This window comes from Microdochium trichocladiopsis (genome assembly GCF_020744255.1).
Source record: "Microdochium trichocladiopsis strain MPI-CAGE-CH-0230 chromosome Unknown B0I36scaffold_8, whole genome shotgun sequence".
In the NCBI taxonomy this organism is placed as follows: domain Eukaryota; kingdom Fungi; phylum Ascomycota; class Sordariomycetes; order Xylariales; family Microdochiaceae; genus Microdochium; species Microdochium trichocladiopsis.
The window spans coordinates 2804828-2830481 of record NW_025763551.1 but is presented as its reverse complement, the minus strand read 5'-3'; the positions used below and the strand labels follow the sequence as shown (position 1 = coordinate 2830481).

At 57.2% G+C, this 25654-nt stretch overlaps 5 protein-coding genes across 5 annotated transcripts; 2 read left to right on the top strand and 3 right to left on the bottom strand.

The window, feature by feature from the left end:
* The first annotated feature begins 9255 nt into the window (after window positions 1–9255).
* On the top strand, window positions 9256–12564 carry B0I36DRAFT_415137 (chromatin remodelling complex Rsc7/Swp82 subunit-domain-containing protein). The gene is made up of 3 exons (XM_046162034.1): window positions 9256–9773; window positions 10178–10270; window positions 10417–12564. Exons 1-3 carry the CDS (start codon window positions 9710–9712, stop codon window positions 12225–12227), a joined length of 1968 nt encoding a protein of 655 aa, XP_046009786.1. The 5' UTR covers window positions 9256–9709; the 3' UTR covers window positions 12228–12564.
* A 1753-nt stretch (window positions 12565–14317) lies between these two features.
* B0I36DRAFT_160100 (uncharacterized protein) lies at window positions 14318–16478 on the bottom strand. Its single transcript, XM_046148646.1, has 2 exons — window positions 16000–16478; window positions 14318–15919 (listed from the first exon to the last, which is right to left on the bottom strand). Exons 1-2 carry the CDS (start codon window positions 16324–16326, stop codon window positions 14411–14413), a joined length of 1836 nt encoding a protein of 611 aa, XP_046009785.1. The 5' UTR covers window positions 16327–16478; the 3' UTR covers window positions 14318–14410.
* Window positions 16479–17922: 1444 nt separating this feature from the next.
* Window positions 17923–18664, bottom strand: B0I36DRAFT_415127 (uncharacterized protein; the record flags this gene model as incomplete). The annotated part of the gene is made up of 1 exon (XM_046162033.1): window positions 17923–18664. A coding segment is annotated over one exon (576 nt), but the record flags the coding sequence as incomplete, so codon positions are not given.
* Window positions 18665–19411: 747 nt separating this feature from the next.
* B0I36DRAFT_160091 (uncharacterized protein) lies at window positions 19412–20208 on the top strand. Its single transcript, XM_046148645.1, has one exon. It carries the CDS (start codon window positions 19553–19555, stop codon window positions 20036–20038), a length of 486 nt encoding a protein of 161 aa, XP_046009783.1. The 5' UTR covers window positions 19412–19552; the 3' UTR covers window positions 20039–20208.
* Window positions 20209–23292: 3084 nt separating this feature from the next.
* B0I36DRAFT_330905 (uncharacterized protein) lies at window positions 23293–23946 on the bottom strand. The gene has a single exon (XM_046154903.1). It carries the CDS (start codon window positions 23664–23666, stop codon window positions 23397–23399), a length of 270 nt encoding a protein of 89 aa, XP_046009782.1. The 5' UTR covers window positions 23667–23946; the 3' UTR covers window positions 23293–23396.
* Window positions 23947–25654: the final 1708 nt, after the last annotated feature.

The following is a 25654-nucleotide window of genomic DNA, read 5'->3' as shown; positions in this document are numbered from 1 at the left end:
TGTCAATGTGGCGCGCGGCTGGATGCACCGCCACACAAGAATGAACTCCCACCTTCTACCCATCTCTCTGCTGCACACTTACGACACTAAAGCACATGCTACCCGTCAGCCGTCGGACCCTGTGCAGGATGTAAGTCACCCGTTTACAAGCAGAGGCCGATTAAGTCCGTGGTTGCATCCAAAGCTGGCGGGCATGCACAACAGCCGCTCAGCCTGCTTCCGGTCAAGCCGGCACGTTTGACAAGACTGACTGGGCCAAAATTGTCGGTGACTGTCCGGGCCAGAACTGAACCATTCCAACTCGTATCCCGTGGAATTCGCTTTTCCATGCAAAACTCTCCGTGCTTGGCTTTTCCAACCACGAGAACCAAGGTGATCCAGCCACTGTGGATGACGTGTGGCCTCATTCCAGGGCATCCGGCTTCCCATCTTATTCAATACCCCCCCGTATGCCTTATGCCTCCCTGGGCTGGGCTGGGCTGGGCTGGGCCGGCCGGCGCTTGTATCGATGAGACATATCTCCATGCAGAGAGACAAGACAATGGACCAAACCCATGGCCCGCGCGCTTTCACACTCGCACGCCCTACTCACGGAAGTATGGCCGTGCGTCCAAGCGAGCCCGCGACAAAAGTCGGCCTCTCTTGTCTCAGTTGTGTATTGTGTCGAGCGGTGAAGAGAACTTTTTGAGTCACCCCCTCTGACGCTTGCTCAGATGTGATCACATCTCCGGACTCGCGGTGTTCAGGCTGGTAGGCCTAGTACTATAGTAGTTCGCACATCTAGCCGTGTCAGGCCTGAACGCGTGATACAATCTTGTCCTCGCGGAAACGGCACAGCTCGTGTATATCTATCCGCTTAACTTTTGTGCACGTCTGCTAGCAGGCTGAACGCCTTCTCCTCCCCGCCCACGCCAACGAAGTTTCACGGTGCCCTCGCTCTTGGGATCCCAAACATTTTCTCAATCCGCAGAGAGTGACCTTCACGGGGGCTCAGTCGACGACGCCCTTATCTGAATCCACAGCTTGCCAAGCCACACTTACGCGCGGATACGTGCAGTCGAGGCTACCCGTCGCATCACAAGTCATGTGGACAACTGCAAGGATGCTGATCTGTCTGCTCATGGCTGCAGTCCCACCCGTCCTCGCCTTCTGGGTAGTGGCCCAGACCTTGGTTGGATCCTGGCCTTTCAGATGAGCAGTTGACCTTGCTTGTGTACATGCGGAGAATAATCTCACTTCCACTTTCGTGTCGAGTATAATGGAGGAGGTCTGTACATCAGCACGGGCGGAGCTTTCCCCGAGGATGGCGATGATTGCACCAACGAAGCTGGCTTTCAAATTTAGAGCTCTTCTCACATGCCGCTCTATGCTGGATCCCCAAAGGCTGCCATGAGCAACGGTACGTCGTAGTAAGTACCATGATCGTCAAGGCCGCACTCAGATATGAAAGAACTTGGGGCGGTCGAGTGGGTCAGACAACCAAGCGGGCTCGATTTCTCTCTTTCTCCGCCGCCATGAGGGTAACCCGGGGCGTACACAGACGTCGCTTTTCGTTGTAAACATCACGGTTTCTTGCTCACCATCACCGGCTCTCACCCATGTCAGTGTCTCGGCTGGGTGCTTTGCCGTATTGCCACATACCTACACTCCACTTCTTTCCTGTCCACTCGGCTGTTCCCCCAGGCGTGGACCAGAACCTATCGATTTATGGCGGAAAACGCGAGCCTGGCGTGCGGGCCGACGTCACAGCGGACGCTGGACCTGAAGCCGGACGGTCGTCAAGTCACATCGGGATTTGAACCAAAGGGGATCACGAGATGTGCTAGGCTCCTCTCTGTCGTGTAAGTCAGGCGGGCAATCGACAACTCTGCCGCCCTTGCCTCCTGGAATCCGCATCGCCACGCCATTTCCCCCATGAATACGTCCAGACGGGTGTGTTCCTATCTAGTCGAAACACCATGCTTGATAGGCTTTCTGTCGACAGGTCCCAGCTCGTGAGGTCACCCCATTTCATCGTGGTGATAAAGCCGTCCCCGGAATATTCCTCCCACCACCGCGACTGGTGTTGGCGGGGTTGGACTATTGTTCCATAAAGCCAGTCGAGTGGGTCCTGATTGTTATCATGGCCTCGTGATGTGCATTCCCCGCGCACCATGATATGCTCCCGCGCGCTAGACGAGGCGGCCGGGCATGGCCCAGCCCCATCACGGTGGGTGCATTCCGCGTGAGTTTCCTAAAGCCTGCCCAAAGGTATGATGACCTCGATGGATGGGCCTAGAGCATGACAATGTTGTCGCAAATTATGATATCTAGTTGCCTTACTTCGTACAGCGGAGCCGGCACGTAATCCAGGTTCTCGACATGGGGGTATTGGGGCATGAATGCTGCTCCCATTGCGAAACGTGAACGCGACCGACCCCTCGTTCCCTAGCCTGATCAGGACAACCCAGCGCCCTGTCTAAGTTTGGTCCTCAGCTTGGATCGCCGAGCGGCTATGCCGGCGGCTAAAGGGAACTTTGTCGACCATACTTTTCGCCGTGCCATCGCGATTCGGGAAGCTGGGCAGATCATGAAAGCGCCAGAAGAAGTGGTGGGATGCTGAGTACGGCCCCCACCAGCAGCGTGTCGTTACTATGGGATGAGGCAGCAGGCGGGTTGGTCCTCAACCTTGCAGGATGCCATTCATGATTGAGGCGCAGAGGCTGTCCACGATACCCCAAACTGTCTCAGTCGAGTGCCACGTGCTGTGATTAGAGATGTTTGCTTCACATTACTCGATGCTTTTCTGGGGCAGGATATGATGTTGGACATGGGCAGCTGCGGCAGATCGGCGGTGACTGTCCGGGGTCCCCTTGATGCCACTGCGGCGCAGCAAATTTGAGTGGCACCTTCAAGGCGAGCTTGCGCAGGCGCGTTAATCGCAGCGTGGCAGTTTGTCAAAGCTGTGTCCCGAATCAAGCTAGCCACCGCTCCAATGTGAGCGCACGTTGTCGTCTGATGAAAGGATACTTTAGCTAGTGGTTGCGAAATGGCACTGAAGCCGCTCGACGGACCTGCACCCCAGAGACGTCAACAAATGCCCGGTTACTGAATACAAGGACAGGATTGGAGCTATGCAACGAGCATGCAAGAGCGGGAAACAAGGGGTCTCCCGCAGACGGTGGTGGTGGCGTGGAGGTTGCGGGCAGATGCTTGGGTCCAAGAGGATCTGACGATCATGGAGTGCACTCCATGGAAGATCGAGGATGCCAGTCGCAGGGCTAGGCGCCTGTGAAACTGCCGGAGAGGAGGGTCAACAAGCTTAAGTGCATCATCCCAGCATATTCAACGCAAGCAGAGGTGAACCAACACAACAAGACTGTTCTGTCCACCGGCAGGTGTGGCGATACACGGAGTCGTGGCGTTTCCAAGTCGGCTAGAGGACAAGCAAGCACGCCGGTCCTTTAGTAGCCACAACAGGCTGGCGCTTGTTGGAACCGTCCACGGCTTCTGGGCAAAGCGATTCTGTGCTGTGTGCTGCTGGGGCTTATTGACCAGGCCAGGCAGGCGAAGGCTCCAAACCCCCCCCCGCCGCCAGCCCGATGCTCAGATAGATTGCGACGCGCCATGGGCCAAGAGCGCGACGTGACAGCGCCCAAGAGACTGTGCTGTGTGTAGGCGTCTGGAGAGAGGCGCCCAAGCGCGGCTTGTGCGGATGAGCTGCTGCAGAGGAGTGGGTATGAAGATGCGACCGCGGGCCATGATGTGCAGATGGAGGCTGTCCTGTGGGCGGACAGGGAGCGCATCAGAGAGTCAGCGGGACGCTTTCTTCATCGTAGCCAATGAGGGTCGTCCTGGCTGCCTTCCTTGTCTCGAATCCTGGTGGTCGTGCAAGGCATCCTCACCCCATTTCATTCACGCATGCGCGATCCTGGCCGTGGTGCCCACACCATCTCGAGCTTCAGGCAGGCAGACGAGAGCAAGCTCCACGAGGCCGCATTTCCCCAAGAAGCCCTGCCACCATGGTGCAAGCGTGCGACAGGGAACATTCACTCCGAGTCGATCACGCGTATGTTCACTGGGAGGCCACCCATGCTGCTTTCCCTCGACGCCCAAGTTCGTGAGCTCAAGCGTAAGGAGATGCACGCTCATTTCTCGACCGTTTGGAGTGACCTCGCTCCTCAGAGAAGGGCCATGCTTTCTCGTCTCTGGCTCTTCTGTAAAGGGCTACGTCGACCACCACACACTGCCACGAAGCGTGCCAGCACACTTTCCTGTTGATTGCCCACGGTGACAAGCGACCGTGGCGATGGTATCGTTGAACCTCCAGGGTTTTGTTGCATAATTTGAGGCACGGCCGCTCATCCAGTCTGCGAAGGCAGCTTATAAAGAAGCCGCATCGCGTACTTGGACCGGTTGCAGAGCAAATCGCGAACGGATACTACACCGAAAGGGTGCAACGCCGTGAGCACAAGACGCGGTCGCTGCGCGTGAAATTCGGTCACTGCGATGAAGAGCTTGTCGTCCAGCACCAACCAATGACGAGTTCCACAGCCACTTCTTGCGCCCCGGGCTGTTCATCGAATCGCGGTTGTCTCCTCACAATATGTGACGCACAATGATGCACTCACCCCAAGATTCAGCTCTTGTCGTTCGCATCGGCCGTGGCGAAGCGGGGAAGCCTCGTCAGCACATGCTGTCGCGAAAATGCTTATGCTTGACAACAGATGAACGACAAAGGCAGTTTCTGGTAGCGCGTGCCCCGGCTTCTTTGTGTGCTCGCAATCGCAGTTTCGCTTCCACCAAGCAGAGTGGTCTACTTTATGCAAAGGCATGGTTGGTCATGCGGTGCTGGATCTCGTACCCCACCGCTGATGAGCCGGTTCCTGCTCCTCGTTGGTGATGAAGATGACTGTGTTGTCCCTTTGCCAAGTGCCCGACGAAGCCGTGGCTCCCAACATATCCAAGCAGCGCACCCGTCCATCCCGGGGTGGCTCGCCCCTGGAAGTCTACTCGTACTCGGATTGGTGGGACCCCGACAGCCACGACCTGCAGCTCGACGCATTCGCTCTTGAAGCAGCGCTTGGCTCTTTCGCATATGCGTGGTGAGACTAGAGCTGACTTGTTGTCAAATTTCGCGCGGCTTCTCCGTGTTCAAAACTGGGGCATCTTCAGTTTGAATGCAGTGGAATAAGCCGGCTTACATGTGAGGGAAACGGGCCTTTGGTGACCTCAAGGCAAGACGGTCGTGGCTCATGACAGACCACAGTGCCAGAGACCAAGGGCGTCCCGATAATTGCACAATAGAATGAGCAATGATAGTACAATGGTAGGTATGTCTTCCCCTGGGATGCCAAAACACAACTCGAGCTCTTGGCTACCTTGGGTATATCTCGTGATTCTGGTTCGAGCTCCAGTGCCAAGAGGCTACCGCGCCGAGGTTGACCTGCTAACTCCGCGGGGCCGTGCTGGGTAAAAGCTGTCAGTGCAGTCGTGGGAGGACTTGTGCGCAGCAGTTGATAATGCAGAGCCATGTGTCTTTTCTGTGTGTCGTCGTTGTCGTCGCCAGGGACGCATGCACAGGCGCAAGAGGCGCATCGGCCGACGTGCTTGGGGCTAACCTTGGGTGTCAGCGATGCAAGCGAGTGGACATTTGCTCGAAAAGAGACCGGGGAGTGGCCGTTGCGTGATGCTCCAGGAAGGCGCCTGTGTCAGAGTGTTTGGGACTGCTTGCCGGTGCCTTGGAAGCTTGGAAGTTGCACGCGTCCCCCGAGGGTCCAGACGGTCGTTCAGCACTTCACCCGAGCCTCACAGTGCACACGTACGGGGTCGCTTGCAATGGCAACCACAACCCTGGTTCGCTATGCTTGCACGCACACCGGCCCTGTTAGATTGAGCCGGCTGACAGCTCCGGAGCGGCGATAGTCTTTTCAGGCAAGTCGCCATTTTCATCCTCGGAACCCAATGCACCCCGACTGCACATGCAGAGTCAAATCGCTGTTAGTGCCAGGCCCGCTCCAGAGAGCTGGGCGGATCAGCACTCACATCTGAGATCCAGCTTCAAACGCCACGAAATGAGCACGAAAGAGCATGCCGCTGGCGGCCAAGCCAGAACTCAGCACGGCCTCGGAAGCCCGGTGCTCAAGGGGCTCTGGCATACCTGGCATGCCTGATGACGAGCGGGAAACGACCTTGTCACTGGCCTCATGGAGCTTACTCATACCTGCGCAGCGCTTTGGACACCCCGCCCTGCTAAACTACTGCCACAAGCACTGACAAGTAGAACACGGGACGGATGCTTGAGCAGCCTGGGTTGTGACGTCGCTGAGCAGAAGAAGCCTTGTGGCAACGACGAGAACAGGAGCTGCCGGCGCGAATCGGGAGGCACTGTGTCCGTCTCATGTCATGATCGTATTGGCTTATTGGCTTACAGCTGCGCTCTCGTCCCATTGGGAGTGAGTAATGGTGGCAGGATCGCCACCATGGCACACCCTCGGTAGTTGAGCTGCGATTGACAACAACCATCAGATACCCTTGTCTGCCACCCCAGCGATCTTAACTCAAGCCAAGTTTTGTGCCATCGCCATGGCCAGAAACTGAGCTAGTACATGCGACAGCTCTGCTTTATTTGTATACTGCAGGTTGAAATCACAACCACATATTCATCCCGTCTACATGACTCCCCCAAGATGACCAGTCGCTCAAGTAGGCACGCCCTCAAGGTCACGCAGCAGATTTACGGTGCTGATGGAAATGGACCGAGCGTGCTCGATGGTCCAGCGTGTCGGCTGTTATTTCGCAGTGTATTCCACCTCCAATCTTCGGCCACGAGAAAGTGTCCAGCACGACCCCGCCGCTCGTCATATAGGCCAAGCTTGCATCTTAGCTCCCACGACTGCTTGATGCAACTGGTTCCATATGTGAACAATCAGCAACGACGGCAAAGCCATCGCCCAGGTTACCCGCTGCCAAAGTCGCGTTTATGCTGTCGGTCATTGTGCAGCACTCTGTCTGGTTCTAAAACAGTCTCGCGAGATATGGCAGGGCAGGCACAGCGGTCTTGTCAGAAGCCCAGTCGAGCCCCGCTCCTCCCTTGCAAGCACCCTGCAACGCCACCTCTCCTCACCCTGGCTTGGCAAGCCGCTTGTTTCCCACACGCCCCCTCCTTGGTCAGACCGATGTGCAAGAAGAGCTCTTGTCAAGAGCTTCAACGCCGTACGTGGGAGGGCGACAGTTGCCTTCCGAATTACGATCAGACAAGGGCCGCGCGATGTTGCTCTGGGGCCTTCGGCGGTCACTGCCGAATGCTTTTGGGGTGTCGATCTGTCCCTATCCCAACCACGTGTGCTGCGACGATCAACAACTTTCCAGTCAATCCTGCCAGGCGAGGGGCTCTGGGCGTGGGGACGACCCGACCGAAGAATATCGCAAATAGCACATGGGGAGCCACTGGTATGTGGATAAAGTGGCGTCTAGCAAGCCCACATTGCGCGCGAGAGAAAGCGCGGAGCCTGCACGCCATGCTGATCACTCCTCAGAAGGCCGTTGCCCTAAAAAGGAAAGCTGGCCTGACTCTTCATGTCAGGCTCGCGTGACGCATCGTGAAAGGCGGCGTCGATGGCAGCATTGGTTTTGTGTGTGTAAGCAGTCGAGGACAGACTCAGCGTCACAAGAACTCCCAACAACAACCGTGCAAGCGATGCTGCAAAATTCTCGCTCCCATTTTGACAACCAACAGAACCCTCCGACCCATTACTCTTTACGGCCTTGTGCGCCTGTCTCGGATCCGTTCATACCGAGGAGTGCCCTGAAGAAATTCATTTAACTAACCGAGCTCCAGCTGGGCTGGACTGGACTGGACTGTGTTTGAAGGGCAAATGATTTGATGTGACAAAAACGTCCTGAACATGCCAATACGCAGTGCCTTGTAGTCTTCACTAGATCCCAAATCTGCCTCATGCGAGGCGAGCGACACTGACAGCAGCCCTCCCTGTTGGCCTGCTGCCAATGGATTCGCGGTGATAACAAAACTTTGGTGACGCCTGGTACTCGACTCAATATAGCAGACAACAGAGCCGCGATGCCGCGAGCCCAGTCACGCCATACTCGGATGGCGCCAGTGCACGCGCACGCATGGACACTTTGACAGAAGGCGCCATTCTGACAAGACTGGGCCACCACCCACTCCGCTGCCCGCCCTTGCGCCTTCCCGCTCCCACCCCCTCAGTTGAGTTGCGTCAGTCCTGCCGAGCTGGATTCCTCAGGCAGCCGACGCCTGTCCAATGACATGGAACCCCTACACCCACGCTCGGGGTGCGGCTGGTCGCTGCCTGCCTGCCTGTCTGCCTGCCTGCCTGCCTGCCGCATGAGCACACCAAGCATCATAGTCCAGTCCTGCTCCCATCGCGGCCCTCCAGCACGAGCACCACCACACCATCTACCCCAGCTTCAGTGCCCGCTCACGACTGGGGCCAGACATCGGCTACAACCGCGTCTGTTCGATCCTCATCGTTCCCGCCCGCCCGTCGTCTTGCCAAGCACCACATCCTCAACGACGAGAAGCTGGCCCTTCGGCTGCTGGCTAGCTGATAATATCGCTCATTTGTTTACCCAACCAGCTCTGCTTTGTCCAAACTCGGTCCTCAAGTCCGTTTGGCCCCATGTGCTCCATGAGCGACCGCCACAGGCGTGTCGCAACTTTCACCAAGCGCAACGGCCCGCTGTGGTCTGCTGCCTCCTCGCCAGGCTGGACAGCCGGCACACCCACTGTCGAAGCGCCCTCCACAGTCTTGCGCTCTCAAGTCAAGGTACCGCCGTCTCCCACTCGACGTGAACCGCGTTGGGACAGTGCCGAATCCAAAGTTCCAGCCGTGCCGTCGCATTAAACGGTCCTTTGTGTCCTCTGATACGCCCGCGCGAGCCTCAAACCCGACTTCAACCCGGTCAGATGGGTCCCGCAGGCGAACTGATTACGCTAGCTCAGCAACTGGGCTCCATGTCGCATCGAGTCTCCACTCTGCCGCCTCCGCCACATCCCTACCTGGCCTCTTTTAGACCATATCCCAGCTCGCACAGCTCGGAGGCGTATTGAGGAGCGCAAGGATCCGTCATCGCAAAGAGGGAGGACGTGCAAGGGCATGCGATCATTCAAGGTGCAAACCTGCCCTGCCATGGTCGAGCACTCTCACACCCGCCAGCGCCGACACATATACACGCCCCCCCTCCTTCCACGCCCTCTGCCACCCAGAGTTCGTCCCGGGCCATCCATTCATTTGTCGCGAGGAGGCAACAACGCTACTCTCGCCCACTCCTCCCTAATACAACCAACCTATTGTCCCGCTGAGGCCAAACACACCCTCACCCCACCAGCACCACCCCTCGCCTGCCTCGACCTACTACTCATCAGAGCTCCAGCTCGAGGTTTTCCTCAAGCATCTGTCTAGACGCATCAGTGACTTGACTGCATATCCTCCGCCAGCCTCGCTGGCCACCCGCGCAACGCTGTCGCAACTCCCTTCTCTTTAAGCCAACCTCGAACCGTAGTGGTCGCCTCCTTGCTGTTCGTGTAAGGCACGCGCCGCTTCACCCCAATCCCACACTCCTGATCCAACGATATCGAGACACGTCGTGCTGCAGGCGTCACCTACCTTGCGCGCGCGCTCTTCCTCTCTGTCGCGGCTCGCCCGTCCGCCATTCTCCTCGGCGCGCAAGCTCGTCGCTCGTCGCGCGGATGTATACCACGCAGACTAACGGCGCTGAGGGTGCGACAATCAATCCAGCCACTCTCAATCCAGGTATGTCACAGCTATCATCATTTCTTCTCCCTTCCCCGTCGCGAAAGTGTTCGCGTAGACTTTCAACCTCAGTTCAGCATCATTTCGAGATCGCTATGGACATGCACGAGCGTGCTCGTTGTCGCGACTGGGAATGCTGTCTGAGTTGCGCGTGCGATGGTGGGGACTAAGGTTCCTCCACCACGCTTGTTCGCTGCCATGGCAAGCGGCATGCTATAGAGTGTCGTCGTCACTGCTACACCTCCAAGCCCTCTGTCACCATGACACCTTCTTGGTCGTGATTGCTTCATGAAATCACCGGCCTTTCGATCGGAAACATCAGCCCGGCAACTGCCTCAGTCCATCCTTCACACATCCGCGCGCTCCACTTGCTGTGACTAACTCAGGGGACCCATATCTTGCAGAACTGTTGAACCAGAATTCTCGAGGACTCAAGCGCAGCCGGTCGCCAGACAACCTTCAGGGCACGCAAACAATCGCCAACCCAGGGGATGACGGTATGGTCTCGCCATTTCTTTTGATGCTCATTCACGCGCATGCACACTTTTGGATACTGTTTTCACTGTGCAAGCACAGCACGTACTACCCTGCGCAGTCGCTTGGAACAGGCAGCTAACCTCCCGTCGCGTCGTGTCCATTTCAGATCCTTCTCATCAGAGAAAGCGCAACCGGCCTATGAAACCAGCAAGAACCTCAGGTGGTTTGACCGACTTGCATCTGGCACAGCAACACGCGACACCCATTCCTCCACCTCCAATGGCGCAGCCTCCGCACGGGCAGCAGACCCTGCCACCACCGCATACTCCTCAATCACAGAATGCGCCTCTTCCGGGGCAATCAGCAAGCTACTCTGCGCCGCAGACATCTCCTCCTCCAAAGACGACACCGACCAAGAGTACGTTGAAGGCTCTGCCAACCGTGCGCGATCACACTACCGACCAGCTTGGACCTGGTGGCGATGAGTACATTCCACGAGAGACAGACGAGCAGGGCGAGAAAAAGGTGCTGCTCAATGGGCAGTTGACAGGCGGACGGGAGTATCGATGTCGGACCTTTCTCGTGCCGAACCGCGGCGACAAGCTTTTCATGCTGGCTACAGAATGTGCTCGAGTGCTCGGCTATCGCGACTCATACCTTCTGTTCAACAAGAACCGATCGCTTTTCAAAATCATCGCCAACCAGGTTGAGAAGGATGACCTGGTTTCTCAGGAGATCTTGCCGTTCTCATACAGGTCGAGACAGATTGCCATTGTGACCGCGCGATCCATGTTCCGACAGTTTGGAAGCCGGGTCATCGTGAATGGGCGGCGCGTGCGGGACGACTACTGGGAACAGAAAGCCAGGAAGCAGGGGTTCACCGAGGCCGACCTCGCTGGCGAGAAACGACCAGGTGCGGCTAAGGCTCGAGAAGCTGCGGCCGAGGCCAACAATGCTGCGGCGTCTTTCGCTGGCGGACCAAGTGGTGAAATCATCTACACCAACAATCCGGCTTTTGGGGGTGCGCCAGCGCCTCAACCCTTCCAAACAGGTATGCTAGGATTGCCATCTGGACCCGCGACAAGAATGCCCGTAATAACCACAGGACCAGATTTGAACGATACAAGGACAAGAGACTACAGCAACTTCATCAAGAGTGGCCCACGGCAAGAAATCACAGGACATCCCTATCAGGATCAGACCAGACCTACTCCTCTCGGCGATATCCACCAGCAAGCACATCACACAGCTGAATTCAACCGTGGTCTGAATCAGCAGCGGGAGATGAGAGGAGACTATCTGCAGAACCTTTGGCGGCGTCCTCACGAGCAGCCTGCATCTTCGCAACCTGTAGGTCCATCGGACACGCAACTTCCGGCCACTCGTCCTGGGCAATCTCCGCATGCGTCGAGCGCCAGCATCCAGCCGCCTGGCATCGTCCCGAACCAGAGTCCTCAGATGATGATGACGGCGGCCCCTTACAGCCAGCCTCTGCACTCTCAGCAGTCGCTTGGGCAAGGCCAGATGAGGTCTATGCCGCAGCCAACGGCACAGAAGCAGTCCAGGCCCGGCGCTCTGCAACCAGGAAGTGGCACAAGCTTATCTCAGGGCTCGCCAGCGTACAATTATGGCTCGTCGAGTCAGATGTGGGGTCCGCAGACACCACAAGCGCCACAGCACTACTCGGGATACGGTGGCCAGACACAGGCTTCTCATCCTCAACAGTCTCCTGCTCCGCAACTTCGCCATCCCGGAAGCTCTGGACAGATCCAACCCGGCGCCGTCCAATACCCTGGCATGCCAGGAATGGGCCAGTCTTACCCACAGCACGGACAGGGCATGTATCCTGCAGACCAGACCACGCCGAGGCAGTTCATGCCTCAAAACACTGCTGGCAGTCCTGCAGTCACCCAGGGATGGCCAAACCCTCAGACATCCGCAGGCGGAAACTGGTGGGCCGCCAACCAGCAGCAATAAATCGTTGCTGACTTTCGTGGTGTCTTGTCTTCTAAGATACCACACCACCCTTGACCTCTTTTCATCTGGATCTTTTTGATTTCGTCTCGTTGTCCGCTTGGCTTTCTGCGGATCCCAGCTGTCTCGAGCGACCTCTTTTCCTGTTCATCGAAGAGCATTTTGAGATACCCGCGTCGACAGCATTGGAGGAGTTCCGGCGGCACTTTATCGGTACTGGTCAAATTGGTCCCTTCTTGGATCGTTCAATCAGTGGGGGCTCATACTTCGGATGTCCGAGCCGTCTCGGCCTAAGTTTCGCCAGGTTGACTGATGAGGCAGAGGCTCATTCCGCTCGACTTGGTTCTGCGAACCACGTGATCTGAAGTGCCCCGTCCACTGCGGTCCACTTGGTCCTCTTCGGCTTCTTCAGTTTGTGTTCAATTCTCGTGTCGGCTGGCATTGTGTCGATACCCTTATGTAGCAATCACGGGGTTATATTTGGAATCAGGGCACTTGGAACTTTTTCGCCTTGGCCCTCAGTTGGCTATATTTGTTCTTGCGCGCAAATCTTGATTTTGACGGGCGGGTAGGAAACGAGTTTGCATATCCAACTTGCTCATCTTTGCTTCCTTCTTTTCCCTCCTTCCTTCGGACGTACGCACAATGAGGCTTTTTCTTTTATGAAACACGGCATATTTCTGGGACGGATGATCTGGGTAAACGAAGGGCTGCGCGAATTGGCTTTTGATATGGTTCCTCTTGTCTCTTTCCTTGTCCATCTCCGCTCTTGGTAGTGTGGCTTGTATCGTTCTGTTACTTGTTCAAAGCTCTTGTTCTTGACAGTACCAGCTTGTTCTGGAATGAACAGCATGAATCGTCCTACCGTTTGTGAGCTATGGTTGATGTGTGTGATGGCTGCTTTTGTGTCTGTCTCATCCTCTTCATTTTCTTCTCCTTTCTTTTTCATCCTCCTCCTCCACCTTCGCCTCCTTCCATGTTCGTCCTGTCCACAACCCATCGTCTCCGAGAATGTAGAAAAGACTCCAGTGGTCTCTGCCCGCCATCGTGGCCTCTTTTTTTTTTTTCCCCTTTCCACAACAGTTTCGAGACTTCGGCCCGTTCCCCGTCCCCTGATCGAAACACTGCGAAGCGCCGGCCGAGGGGTGGGCGAGTTGGAGTGAACACATATCGAAGGAAACAAGACACGCACACAGAACGGCAGACGGACGGACGGAGAGACGGATGGGGCAGGGAGACTCCGTATGTCTTCAGGTTAAGCAACTCCCTCTCCATGTTGCTTGCTTGCTTGCTAGCGTTTCTGTCCTTCTTCCTCCTCTTCCTCCTCCTCTTTATTGCGGTCCAGCCCAGCCTAGGTCCAGCCTGCCTTTATATGTACGTAATGTTTGTATGTCGACGTCGGTTCAGGAGCGCGTAGGTATGAAGGAATCAGGAGGAGAGGTAATGAAAGACGTCGCGGCACTCCTGGGGGAGGGGGCAGATGGCGCTTCTTGTGGTATAGAAATGACAGCGTGAAGCACCGTGGTCTTGTCGAACCACTGTGCTGCTCTTGGACTTGTATTTCCGGGTTCCCTTTCGTCTATTCCACCTTCTCGAGTATGCTGGCCTGCATCACTGTCACCAGTAGCATGAGATTCACGCGTGTCGCGGTTTGCATACGTACTTAAGTAGCTATATATATCTGGGGCGCGTAACCACGCGACGTTATTATTAAGTATGGCTCAATTATTCGTGGATTCTCTTCTGACTGGTTGTTTCCCAGAATCTGAAATGATTAAACAAGGGTATCATTTGTTGTTTCTTTCCTCCCTTTCCCGGTTTTTTTGCTCCAGTATCCCCTTTGTCCGTGATGTTTCCCCTCCCGTCCGTCCCGAGCCCGAGTTCGTCATATTAAACGCAAGGAGATTAAACAAGATGGTGTGCGCCTGCATTGCCGTGGCGTTTATTCACGGCCGGCATATACATGGGATGGGCCAGAAGACCTTCATACATAAACGATAGGAAAAGAGAAGATTGCTTTGCATTTGCATTTGCAATGGCTGGAAGCTGGAATGGACCGCTTAAAAGAGAGTTCGCATGCTCAATGCCGACCAAGAGAAGCCCAGAGTGGGCTTGTGAGAGAAAATGTTTGAAATGGAGAGAACGGCTCGATTGTACAATGGCGTGTGGCAATGCCGAACCACATGCTACCGGTCGTGGATGCTGTAGTCATTTGGCGTCATGTTCTGGATGAAGTGGATATGAGATCGGGAGAGATCCGGTGATGATCTTGACGAGGTGACGGACTCATTGGCGTCCCAGTCAAACTGTGTGGCACCATGTGTCTGGGCAGCCAGGGAAGTCTGCCCCACCATCGACATGTTTGGATACAGAGGCGTCGCGGGTAAGCTGCTCCCGCTCAGATCGACATAGCTGGGCATTTCTCTCGTGTGCAGGTCCGGGAAACCTGACTGGAAGAAAGGAGTCAAGAGAGGCTGGTCCACGAGATCGGAATTTGACGCAAAGTTTTGCAGAGGGAAGTGTGCGGCAGAATGCATGATGAGACCTGGTGTGCCTGGGGGCGTCTTGATGTTTGCTCTGAAGTCGCCGGGGAGACCCATAGGAGTGTTTGAGTCCATGAGAAAAGCATCGTCATCCACAGTCGTGTTCACCGCTGGCTCTGCAGCTGGTTGCATGCCCAACACAGCAGGCGTCATGGGTGTCGTCGGTGCGGCGGAGAATGGAGACGTCAAGGGCCCGACTGACGATGCCGGCGACCGAGTGTGGTACTGCAAAAGAGCCTCAGAGTTGCGGCCAAAGAACATTGGGGATCGTGGAGTCGCGGTCGACTTCTGGATGCGGCCGGGCATGTTTCCAGTGGCAGAGACGATACGGCGCATGGCAGTCGCAGGGCTCGACGGATCCAAGCGCCTGGATCCGTCCAAGACTGTCTTTGGTGTAGTGCCAGGACCCAGCGCCCGGCTCTTCAGTGACGCAGTCTGTAGAGCAACAGGGCGAGGGATTTTCCGCCTAGAAGCAAGGTTGGCCGGCGGAGGAGGGGACTTGAAGGAGTCCAACGCATCAGCCCCAAAAGAGCGTGGCATGATGAGCTCTCCATGAGCAGGCGAGGCCATCGAAGTCGAGTAGCTGCGCGTCTGCAGCCGGTTGTACTGGGCACGCAGTGCAGCTTCGCTAACAGTGTCATCTTCCTCGGGGGAAGGCAGCCCGTGGTTCGGGGTCACGGCACTGTCCTTCATTTGTTGTAGGGTCGTCCCCGTGTTCATAAACGCCGGATAGTTGGCGGTGGAGCTGGAGGCGAAGTTTGGCGACGAGATACTCTCGGGAGAGAACGAGGACATCTGAACGTGAGCAGCTTGCATGTCTAGGGCTGGCAAGGACTGAAATGGAGCGCGGCTCCCTTCCAATGCCATCTCGTTGTGCGAGCTGAAGTCCTTGGCGTAGTCATCCGCTGCAGCACCGTCTGCGGAACCCTCTTCCTCCACAGGCTCAAAATCTGGGAACAGCGCCGTCGAAGGGTTCATCCTCTGCGGGACAGGCTCTGCAAAGTAACTTGGCCGGGCGCCTGCGGTGGCGTTTTCGTCGTGGGAGAGCGGTGTCGACGATGAGCTCAGATCCTTCTCGGCCATTCTCCGTGCCTCGTACTCCTCCTGCCTCTTCTCCTGCTTGGCCTTGGCACGCCGGTTTTGAAACCAGTTCTATGTACATGATTAGTGCGGGAACTCTCCAACATCGATGTTGTCCAGCTCATTGTGGTCCCTCATCAGAGCCTACTCACATTTATACGTGGACGCTCCAAGCCAAGCTCGTCGGCGAGTTGTGCCTTGACGGAACTCGACGGCTTGGGGTTCTCCTGGAATATTTTCTCGAGCTTGTCGACTTCCTCCTTGGACAGCCGGGGTTTCGATTCGGACTTGCTGTCACCAACGGCGCTGTGCTCCGACATAAGCTGGCTGCGTTGGTCCTGGAACGGGTACAGATATTGGAGCCCAAAGCCGGGGTGGCCCGAAAACTGTGTTTCGGAATACTGGTAGCCGGTTCCCGGGTTACCAGGAAAGTTGAATATGGGCCCGAAGCCCGAGGGTGTGCCGTATTGCATATTCATTATGCCTAGAGCTCCTGCACCGTGGGAGCGCGACGCAGCGTGGGGAGAAGTGATGTCGTCTTTGTGGTCTTGGGAACCAGATTCGGCGAGCCAAAACAAATGAAACCAATCGTCGAAGTAAATTTTGTTCTATTGCTTCCCTTGTAGGTTGGGAACCAATGGATGACTCTTCGATGCTGAAGTGAACGAATGTGTTGGCGTGGCAAAGCGGATAAGAGGTATAACCCAAGGGCGTGTCGAGTTGGTCGTTTTGACTGTTGGTTGCCAGTACTAGGCGCTGGTATAAAAAGAGTGACTAAAGGCAATGCTATGGAGTAGAATAGCACTCTATGTCAAGCGATCTACTATGAACGAGTGTGTACGAGACGAATCTCGCGGCGGAGCTGGCGGACAGAGCACGACGAAAGAGAGGCAGGAGCCAAGATGGAGCAGAATCGGAAGAGACGGGCGTGGTATAAGAGGGCTAATGTCGGCGGGAAGGCGTGGATCGACTGGAGGCGAGGCGAGGGGCGGTTGCACCTGCAAGGACAAGCTGATATGGGGACGGGTGAGACAGCCGGGAGGTTGCCTATGTCTCGCACCAAGTTTGTGACTGCTGAGAAGCCTGGCACTGTCGACTCGAGCAGCTTCAAGATGGAACAGGAAAACAGTCAGGGAGCACAAGGAGAGAGTCAGGCCGGAAGGGAGAAGGGGTGGAGCATATTAGAGTAGAGAAGTACTCGGGTCGCCCCGTCCGCCAGTCGCGGGCGCCCAGCAGCGATCAGTCCGTGGTGCCGTGGGCATCCCGCCGCGCCGCGCCCACGGCGAGGGACGACGAGCATCCCTCTGGTGGTGGGCAATGTCTGTGTGTCCGTGTGTGTGTGGCCGCACGTCGTCTGCCACTACCGCCGACTGGCGTGGCGGGCCCGGCTGGCTCCAAGGGGGGCTAGCAAGCACAGGGGACTTGTGCCTGGGCCGTCCGTCTCTCTCGGTGCGCCCCCATTGTCTTCGCCTGGTGTGCCGCTAACCTGCGCCCGTCATCCCTACCGCTCACCCTGAGCTGGCGCCTTGTCAGTGGGCACGCAGGCAGGCTGCGCACGCCCGCCCGGTCGGGGCCCCGGGACTCTGGTCGGTACTTCCGCGGTACTGCATCGTGAGATTGCGTCGTCGACTCAGCCCTTGCTCATCGCGGCGGACATGCAGCCTGGCTGGCTGGCAGACAGGCCCGCCCGCCCGCCCGCTGCCCGCCCCAGGCGTGCCAGGCTCTTTCTGCTACACCCTGTCCTGTCCTGTCCTGTCCTGTACAACCCTTGTGTCGCCCTCGTGTCTCCGCTCGAGGCTCCTCTCAGCTCAGGCGCAGGGAGGCCCCCTTGTCCCTGTTTCTCCAGAGCAGAGCAGGTACGGTAGCACTGCGTCGAACACCCCAGTCGCCCAGCAGTGGCTTCCCGACGTCGCACTCCAGCTGTCAAGCTGTCAAGGCGTCACATACATCCCTGGGCCTGTTTGCGATTGGCCTCGCGCTACCGGCATATGCTTTGATTCAGCTCACAGCCTCTCAGGACGAGACTGTTTTTGAATTCACCTCCAGCCTGTGCGACCGTCCCTAGGCGAAGTGCGTCAACTCTCGTCGCTGTTGAGCAAGGCAGAGACTTTTGGCTTCACGACTCCTGCAAGTTGCAAGTGTCCCCGGCGGCTGGTTGGACAAAGACAGGGCTGCGAGGCCAGGCAATGCACGCAGGATCCAGTCTTGGAGATATGACCGGCCACTGCAACGGTCTCCTGCTCAATGGTTCCCTGGCCTAGCTGCGCCAGGCAATGCGACTCCATGAGAGTACGGTTGACTTGTGCCACAAATCTTTGTGAGGATCCCTCCGATGTTTGGGACAGGGGTGCGGGACGATAGGCGTGGACCGGCGCTCGTGAGGCCTCGCAGCCAGAGCTTGTTTGTGCACGGCAAGGTCTCTTGTCTGTCCGTTCCCTTCCGAGCTGAGCCAACTGTCTCAAGGTCCAAGCTACACTCTTCTTGGCGAGCGGAAGCAGATCGCTGTCCAAGGGCATCTCTTGACGGGTACCTTACGTCTTTTGACGTATGCATTTCCAAAGTTTCTGGCGCGCGCTGGGAAATTGACGCCGAGCCACAAACAGTGGAGTTGTACAGCGTCCGCCTGGACAAGTAGCGCACTTCTTCTTGGAGAAGGGCACCAGTGCACAGTGCCTGTTCGGTGTTGGTCGTTGCAAGTTGAAAACAGTAAAAGTGGCCGTTGGCTAGTTGTATGCAGGAAGGCTCTGGTGGCACACGCCTACCAAGCAAGAACAGCACTAGACGGCGGAAGACTGCACTTGCGCCCGGGGTCTCCCAGGTGGTTGTATCGTGGGAATCGGTCGACCTACGACCGTCCCAAGTCTATGTCATGGTCCGTTGGAAATGCCTTGAAGCGTTGGCGGATAGAGACTTTCTGTCGCAGGCCACCACGAATGAGACAAACGCCAGCCAAACCCAGACTGTAGTCCACATGGGAGGGCCATGGGCTCTTCTGAGCAGTGTTGACCACATGTGCTTTGTGCTGTGCCTCTCTACACAATTTTAGGAGCACGTATCCAGGCTTGCACGTTTATATCCGCTTCCACTTCGTATCTCATATCAAGTATGATCTTTTCTCGAGCAGCGTGCCGCTCCGAACAGTCATTGACCAGCCAGATTGTACTATGGACTGGCGGAATGTCAAGCTCCATAAAAGGGCCATGGATCTGGTGCAAAGGAGTCTGGGGCAGGTGTACTGGGATGCCTTTGTTTTTAGGTTTACCTGTGGAGTGTCAGGTGCTATGTAATCGTACAGTAGCTAAGGCTTCTCCAGTGGTGTTTGATGTCCCACTTCAATGCCTCTCGTGGTACGGAGCACACAGACCCAGTTTGGGAATGCCAAGGACTGCCAGAGGCGCTGCAACAGCCTCCAGGATATGGTAAAAGTCGCATTGGGTCCTAGCGATGAAGGTTAATTGTTCGAGGGAGCACTTCAGTGGCGTCAGAAGCGCCAGCCAAGTGAGCGCCGGGCCTGGTCATCTGCATGAGATGGAGGCAAGTTGTGCCTTTGTGGACTAGTCAAAGATGCTGTCATGACCCCTCTGGGAGGTGGCTCTGCCAATGGGCGACATGTGATGAGCGTCTGTCTGGGCAGTTGCCGAGGGCACCAAGATGGAGGTGTAGTTGACGGTGGGACGCCGGCAAGAGGGTGTTCCGGGCCATGCCATGCCCACGACCGACACGCACAGTCTTGCCCATGACGCTGTGGGCTGCAGGTCAGAGAATCCCAGCAAGGCGACGATCGCCAGGGTGCTGGGGTGGGAAGGGATAGCCATCCACTGCCGAGTCCGGCCCAGCTGGAGAGCGCTGTTTCCCCAAAGGGGTCGGGACCCTTGCTGGTGGTTGATGACGATCATGAGTGGACCTTGGAGAGCTGCTCGCACGCGTCGAATGAAGGAGCCAAGGTTGCAGATCGAGGGCGAGGTCAGGAGCCGTACAACTCCCTACCGGTGGAGGCAGGCGAGTGCAGCACACGGGCGGCATCTGTTGGCCATCGGGCACCTGTCGGGCCAGGCCAGGGTCGAAGTTGTCGAGAGACACGGCTCACGCCTCCCGGACATCAGCCAGGGCTTGCCACCAGCCGCCTCTAGATCCGACCTGGGCCAGTCTTGTCGTGCTTGGCTGCCTCTGGCGCGCGCCTGGGACGCTTGAGACGTGGACGAGAGCGACGCTCGAGGCTGGAGGACATGCGAAGCCGCCGCCTTGCAGGCAGGCATTCGCGCGCCGGACACGATTGGTTCCGAGTGGCAATGCTACCCACCGTGGCATCCCGCTGCACAAGCTTAAATGCAGAGACAATGGCGAGGTGGCGGTCATTGTTTTGTGCGACAGTGCGAGCCGGGACAGCCCTGGAGATTGTGCTCGCCTTGAGGCGGCGGTGCCTACCCCAGACGGCCCAAGGTACGTACCAGGGTGCCTGCCAATCTGCTTATCTTGCTTGCACCCGTGGACCTCGTCGCGCCTCTGGATCACCACCAATCCCTCGCCCACCGGCCACCGGCCAGTCAAGGGTGCTTGGCTGGCTGGCTGGCACCAGGACCAGACCCGGCGTGTCTCAGCAACACAACCCGTGGACCGACCGCAACTGCACGTCCCGGCGTTGCATGTTGGGACCGCTGCCGCCACCTCGACTCCGAAGCCTCGCTCGCAAAGGGCCAGCATGGCTGCATGCAACCCGACCCTCCATGCACGAAACTGGGCGTCCTGTGTCTCCCGAGTGGCCCGTTTCGTGGGCGGCACGACACACCACTTCCACTTGGGTGACCTCTGCTTCTTCTTTGGGCAATACGCTGCGTCGGCGCCTCCTCAAGTCGGCCATGTTGTGGATGCCCATTTGGGCTTGCAGGTCTAGCTCGGCGGCCAAGCAGAGCACCGTGGCGCGCCGCCTTCCTCGTCGTCCACTTCGCCATCCGTCCTCGACCGGCGCGGCAGCCCAGAATGGTCAAGCCTGGCCCGCTTGGTCCAACCCTCATCGACGTTCCTCGACAGATGGGCGGCACGTGTGCCAACGCCCTCGGGGCAGTGCTGACCATCCAGTCTCGTCTTGATGTGCACAGCATGCTGACTTTTGGCTTAACGGCACCAGCAATGACACGACGACGCAATTGCGAGCAGAGACAATGTTTTGCGCGATGTTCGGGTTCCGCGTGCGCGATAAGCTAGAATGCCGGATAAGATCTGTCCCTGGGGAGGAGGGGGGTCCCTACGGTCATCGTCATCCCATCTTTCGCTGCGAGACTGTGGTTCTGGCTCCGCAGTCTTGGCTTTTTGCCCGCAAAACACATTCTTTCCAACCTAGAGCCCAGGGCAGATCGGGATTCGCCGATGACCTTTGGGTCCTTCCATTGGTCCCCGTTGTCCGCCTGCAGGTGCTCCAACTCGTCATTTCCCCATGCCTCCGCTACTGTATGGCGCAAAGCTTCCAAGCGTTCCACCTCGTACCCGCGGGCAACGTACCCAGTTGGCAACAACCCCAGCAATGGCGATTCCCTCGCGTGGTGCCCGGCAAAGAATTGACGAGCAGCCTGCCAGGATAGGTCGATGTTCGACTGAGCTGGCTACGGCGCGTCCGCTCCGAGTCACCCTTGGCACGCCACGTGGATCTGGCCCCTGACCCCCTGTAGCTGAGAGGAGATCGGTGCTTGCAAATCCCTGCGAGCCCGACATCCCCCCTGGCGGACAGCCAGGGTACAGGACTCCGTAGTGCAAGATGAGGGAGGGACCATCCAGAGAATTCTCTAATCGCTGAAAGGAACTTAATTATGGATATGGAAATCCGACCGGCTTCCATGATGTCCAGAAGTCTAATCGCCCTGCGGGCAGGGTCTGCGGATCCGAGAGCATTTGCCAAATTCGATGATATTATGGCGATTGTCAGCACGCTGCACATCGGGGCCGCGCGTGGTAGAACTCGGTCTTTATCGTCTGGAGTCCGCCGAGCGATTGGCGAATGACCAGCCGGGGCTGAAGCGGGCAAGTCCTTTGAGGTGAAGGTCTGTGCATGGCTACATTGAGCGGGAACTCGTCCTTCATCGTCTTGTGTGCGCTCCATACCGCGTACGACATCGAGAGTTTCAGGGCCGGCGATAGGACGTAATCACAACATGCGGCTGCCATGGCACCCTGAGCTCCTGGGGTGAAGGTGGTGTAGTATGATAAAAGGTGTGTTATTACTCCGGAAAACGTGGGCAGCAGTGACTGACAGCTGGATGTTACCATGCTCGTTGTCCCCTCCCCCCTTCTCCCCTTGGCGCGGATGCTCTGTCAGCTGGGTGGCACGGAGTGTTGGCATTGCCGCCTGTAGCACAGCCCAATCCAGCACGCGCACCTCCTGGATCTGATCCCATGGGATGTAATGTGCAGATGCAAGTGTACGCCGAGTCAGGCTGGCTGCCATCGCACGCCCCAACCCGGTCCCGAACAGAGTCGCAAAGCCAAGCTTTTCCCGCACGCAGGCACATTCACGACTACGGTGTTTGAGGCGCCGCAATCTCAGTAAACAGCCAGTCATGGACCACAGACCACTCTGCCGGGCTTCTAGGCGAGCGCCTCGTGAGGGTCCGCAACGGGCGCCTAAGCAATTGCCAGCCTAGAGGGCCCCTTTGCACATCCACCGGGCTTGCCTGGCGGCACGCGTCCACCTGCCTCTGAGAAATGGCTAGCAAGAGATCGTGGTCCACCGTGCGGGTGCGTTGATGCGAATCTGCTTGTGAGCGATGGGCGGCCCCCTTTTTCCCTTCTCTTTGAAGGCCAGGCGTGCTCTGCCGTTGTTGTTGTTGTTGTTGTTGCCGCCATCGTGCCATTGTAGATGGGTTGACGAGGGTCACGACTCTCCCTTCTCTTGCTCCCCTGCCGACGGCCCCCACCCATGGGCTCAGGCCTGGACGACGACCTGAAGGCCCATGGCCAGGCCTAGGGCAGGGATACGGGAAACAAACCTGTCGAAGGGGTGTACTCGCTTTGGGCCAAGCGTCCTCCCTTGACTGCCCTTTCGGTCCTGGCACTAGGCCTGAATCTGCCTGGGGATGCGACTCGCTCGCTGGATGCTGCATTTGCTGGGAGCCACGTCCGGCTCCCCACTGTCAACTCGTCATTCCGCCTGACACTGCGACGCCAGCGTCGTACCGCCGGCGGACAGCCCTCACGTCCACGCTCGCTCCGGGGTCGAGCCGCTTCTTAATAGGCTGCGGCCACTCTGATATAGCCTCGCGTATCTATTCTGGGCTCCTTTAAAGTCACTTTCCCGTGTCGTCCCCTGTCGGTCTGGATCGTTCCGACGATTACCGCGTAGACATCAGGACCGCGACAACGGTGGAATGTGTTACAGTGGAGGCGGTGACCTCGTTTACCAGGCATCCTCGGACTACCAAGCTCTGTGCACATGACATGGTCAAGATTCGCGAACAGAAAAATCTTCATCGTGGGGATCAGGATGAGGAACTTTTGGGGGTAGCATGGCACAGCAAGGTGTCTGCTGCCAGGGGCAAACCTGCCATATCGTGGACACTCGTCAGGGACAAGGACAACAGCAGTCGGCAAAGCTTCGTGGTGGAGTGTTTCTTCCAGGGAGCCCATGGCCGAATCCCCAGACGAGGCCCGACAAGAATCCCGTATACCCGCAGTGCCGGCGAGGTGCGAGCATGTGAGCGCGCAGAGGGTCGATCGCCGCAAGCCTCTCGTACCCAGCACAACAAAGACCGCGCACGAAGCACGCTCCCCCAGTGATCCACGGGCAAGACATGGCTGCAGCCAGTACGCTAGGTGACGGTACCGTTCGCATGCCTCCTCCTCGGTGGGTACGCTGCACAAAGGAAAAGGAAAGCAAGGGACGGCCAGCTGCGAACTGACCTGCTCGTCCCACAGCGTCACCTGGTACAAACCCTTGCCCCGTGTTGTTGCTTGAGGAGAATGCCCTGTCAGAAAATGCATACTTTTGCTTCTTTTGCCGGTCTACACGAGCCGTGCCTATATCACCCTCAGAGTTTCGTGTCTGGGTGCTGGCGGTTACGATGCAATCAACGGTAATGGTGGTGGTGGTGGTGGTGGTGATGATGGTGGAAATCATGGCCGCCGCAGCCACCACTCTTTTTTACAGGGTCTATCCATGTGTTGCTGTGCACCGCTCGCTCTTCTGCTTGGCTGAATCCCGCCGGCATAATTAGCATGAAGCGTGGGGCTTGGGGTCACATATGTGATGATCGACGGGCGGGCCGAGCGTCGATCTCTTTGCTTTTTTTTGCTCTTTCGTTTCTTTGTCCTTGGCTTCCTCTTTCTCTCTCTCTCCGGTCTGTCTCTGTCCGTGTCTCTCTGTTCGTTCACCTTGCCCTGACTGGCCTGGGATTTGCCCTGTTGGGCCTGCATGTGTGTTTCCCGTTTTGGCTCTCGGGCTGGCAGATGTTGCGTGAACCCCGTTCGGTTGCCAGAACGTGATCTCCTGCGTTCTCGGCGCTTGAACTCCTCTTCCTTTCTTTTTTTTTCCCACCGTCTTTTTCCACTTCGTTTCTGATGCCTTCGTTTTCTTTGGCCCTGGTTTGTAATGTGAATGGGTCTTGGTGGGCATTATTCATGCAAGATACGCCTCACTCGTTGAGCACGACACCTTGGCGGCGGCACTGGCACTGGGATATTGATTGGCTGATGCGACCCGACCGTGGCCGTGAAGAATATGAGATATCAACGGCGGCCAAACGAGGGAGGCACGGGCTTATGGTCAACTCTCGTCGTGCCCAGGGGGTCGGGGGGGGGCCTAGACGGTTGGCCTCAGGTCGAGACCCAACGGCATCGCAGACAAATACCGTTGCTCCTAGTGTATCTAGTGCTCTCCCTCCCTGTGTGAGGGCCTTCCCCCGAGAGACCAACGGGTCCCTCTTTCTTTGCGTAGACCACGTGTTCTAGAATGTCCGTGCTTGCCGGCGTCCCGGGCGTGCCGTGTCGAGGAGCAAGAGAAAAGCCAGTCTCTGTGTTGCGACTGGCTGACGAGCAACAAACCCCTTTCCCGCCTTGCCCTCTTCCAGGCTCGCTTGCGGCTTTGTTTACTTGCCCGAGAAGATGCCGCTCCGAGTAGATATGTGACATGTTTGTCAGGGCTGAAGGGCTTTCCCGGAGCGGAGCGGAAACGAGGCTGTTTTTTTGTTGCATCTGGCCCGTGATGGCACGATTTCGCCCCAATGACGCGATCTTCTTTCTCTACTTTGTCCCCTTTTGGGTGTTTTTTTTTCTCCTCCCCCCAGCAAGCCGTACTATACAAAAAACGGGGCACCCTCGGTGATGGGGATATGCCCTTGGTTTCTTTCAGCTGTCGGGCCGCTTGCTCGGGGACTCCCCCCCTGTGCTCGCCGCAGGTTGAAACAGCCACATTCCTCATACAAGCCCGTTCTTTTTTCTCCCTCTATAATGGACGGCGCCACATGGCAGCGAATCATCATGGTGAGGCCGCCGACGTCACTGTAGGTGGTGTGGGGGGAGTGTCTATTCTACATTCCATCAATCACGCTACTTGACCCCTTTGTGTGTGCGTGTGTGTGCTTACGCGCGGTGTATGCCCGGGAATGAAGGTGCCGCGTGGAAATCAACGGGTCCCCTGTGAGTTTCGTGTGTATCAAGACGAGACTTTGTCCACGTTTCTTTGCGGGTCTGTTAGGCGGACGTTTCTCCGGGAGGGCGCGGGAAACGGTGGTGAAAAAGGGGAAGCAGAATGACTGACTGACTCGTTTACCCAGTGGTGCTCCCTTAGTGAAACCATGGGAGTTTTGTTTCTTTAGGATACTG

Bases quoted from the DNA above. Each gene is read 5' to 3' on its own strand.
- B0I36DRAFT_415137 (XM_046162034.1), top strand. From the start codon at position 9,710: ATGTATACCACGCAGACTAACGGCGCTGAGGGTGCGACAATCAATCCA. The intron at 9,774-10,177 runs GTATGTCACAGC...CATATCTTGCAG, and splicing joins TCCAGCCACTCTCAATCCAG to AACTGTTGAACCAGAATTCT. The intron at 10,271-10,416 runs GTATGGTCTCGC...TGTCCATTTCAG, and splicing joins CGCCAACCCAGGGGATGACG to ATCCTTCTCATCAGAGAAAG.
- B0I36DRAFT_330905 (XM_046154903.1), bottom strand. From the start codon at position 23,666: ATGCGAACGGTACCGTCACCTAGCGTACTGGCTGCAGCCATGTCTTGC.
- B0I36DRAFT_160100 (XM_046148646.1), bottom strand. From the start codon at position 16,326: ATGAATATGCAATACGGCACACCCTCGGGCTTCGGGCCCATATTCAAC. The intron at 15,920-15,999 runs GTGAGTAGGCTC...TCATGTACATAG, and splicing joins TGGAGCGTCCACGTATAAAT to AACTGGTTTCAAAACCGGCG.
- B0I36DRAFT_160091 (XM_046148645.1), top strand. From the start codon at position 19,553: ATGCCCACGACCGACACGCACAGTCTTGCCCATGACGCTGTGGGCTGC.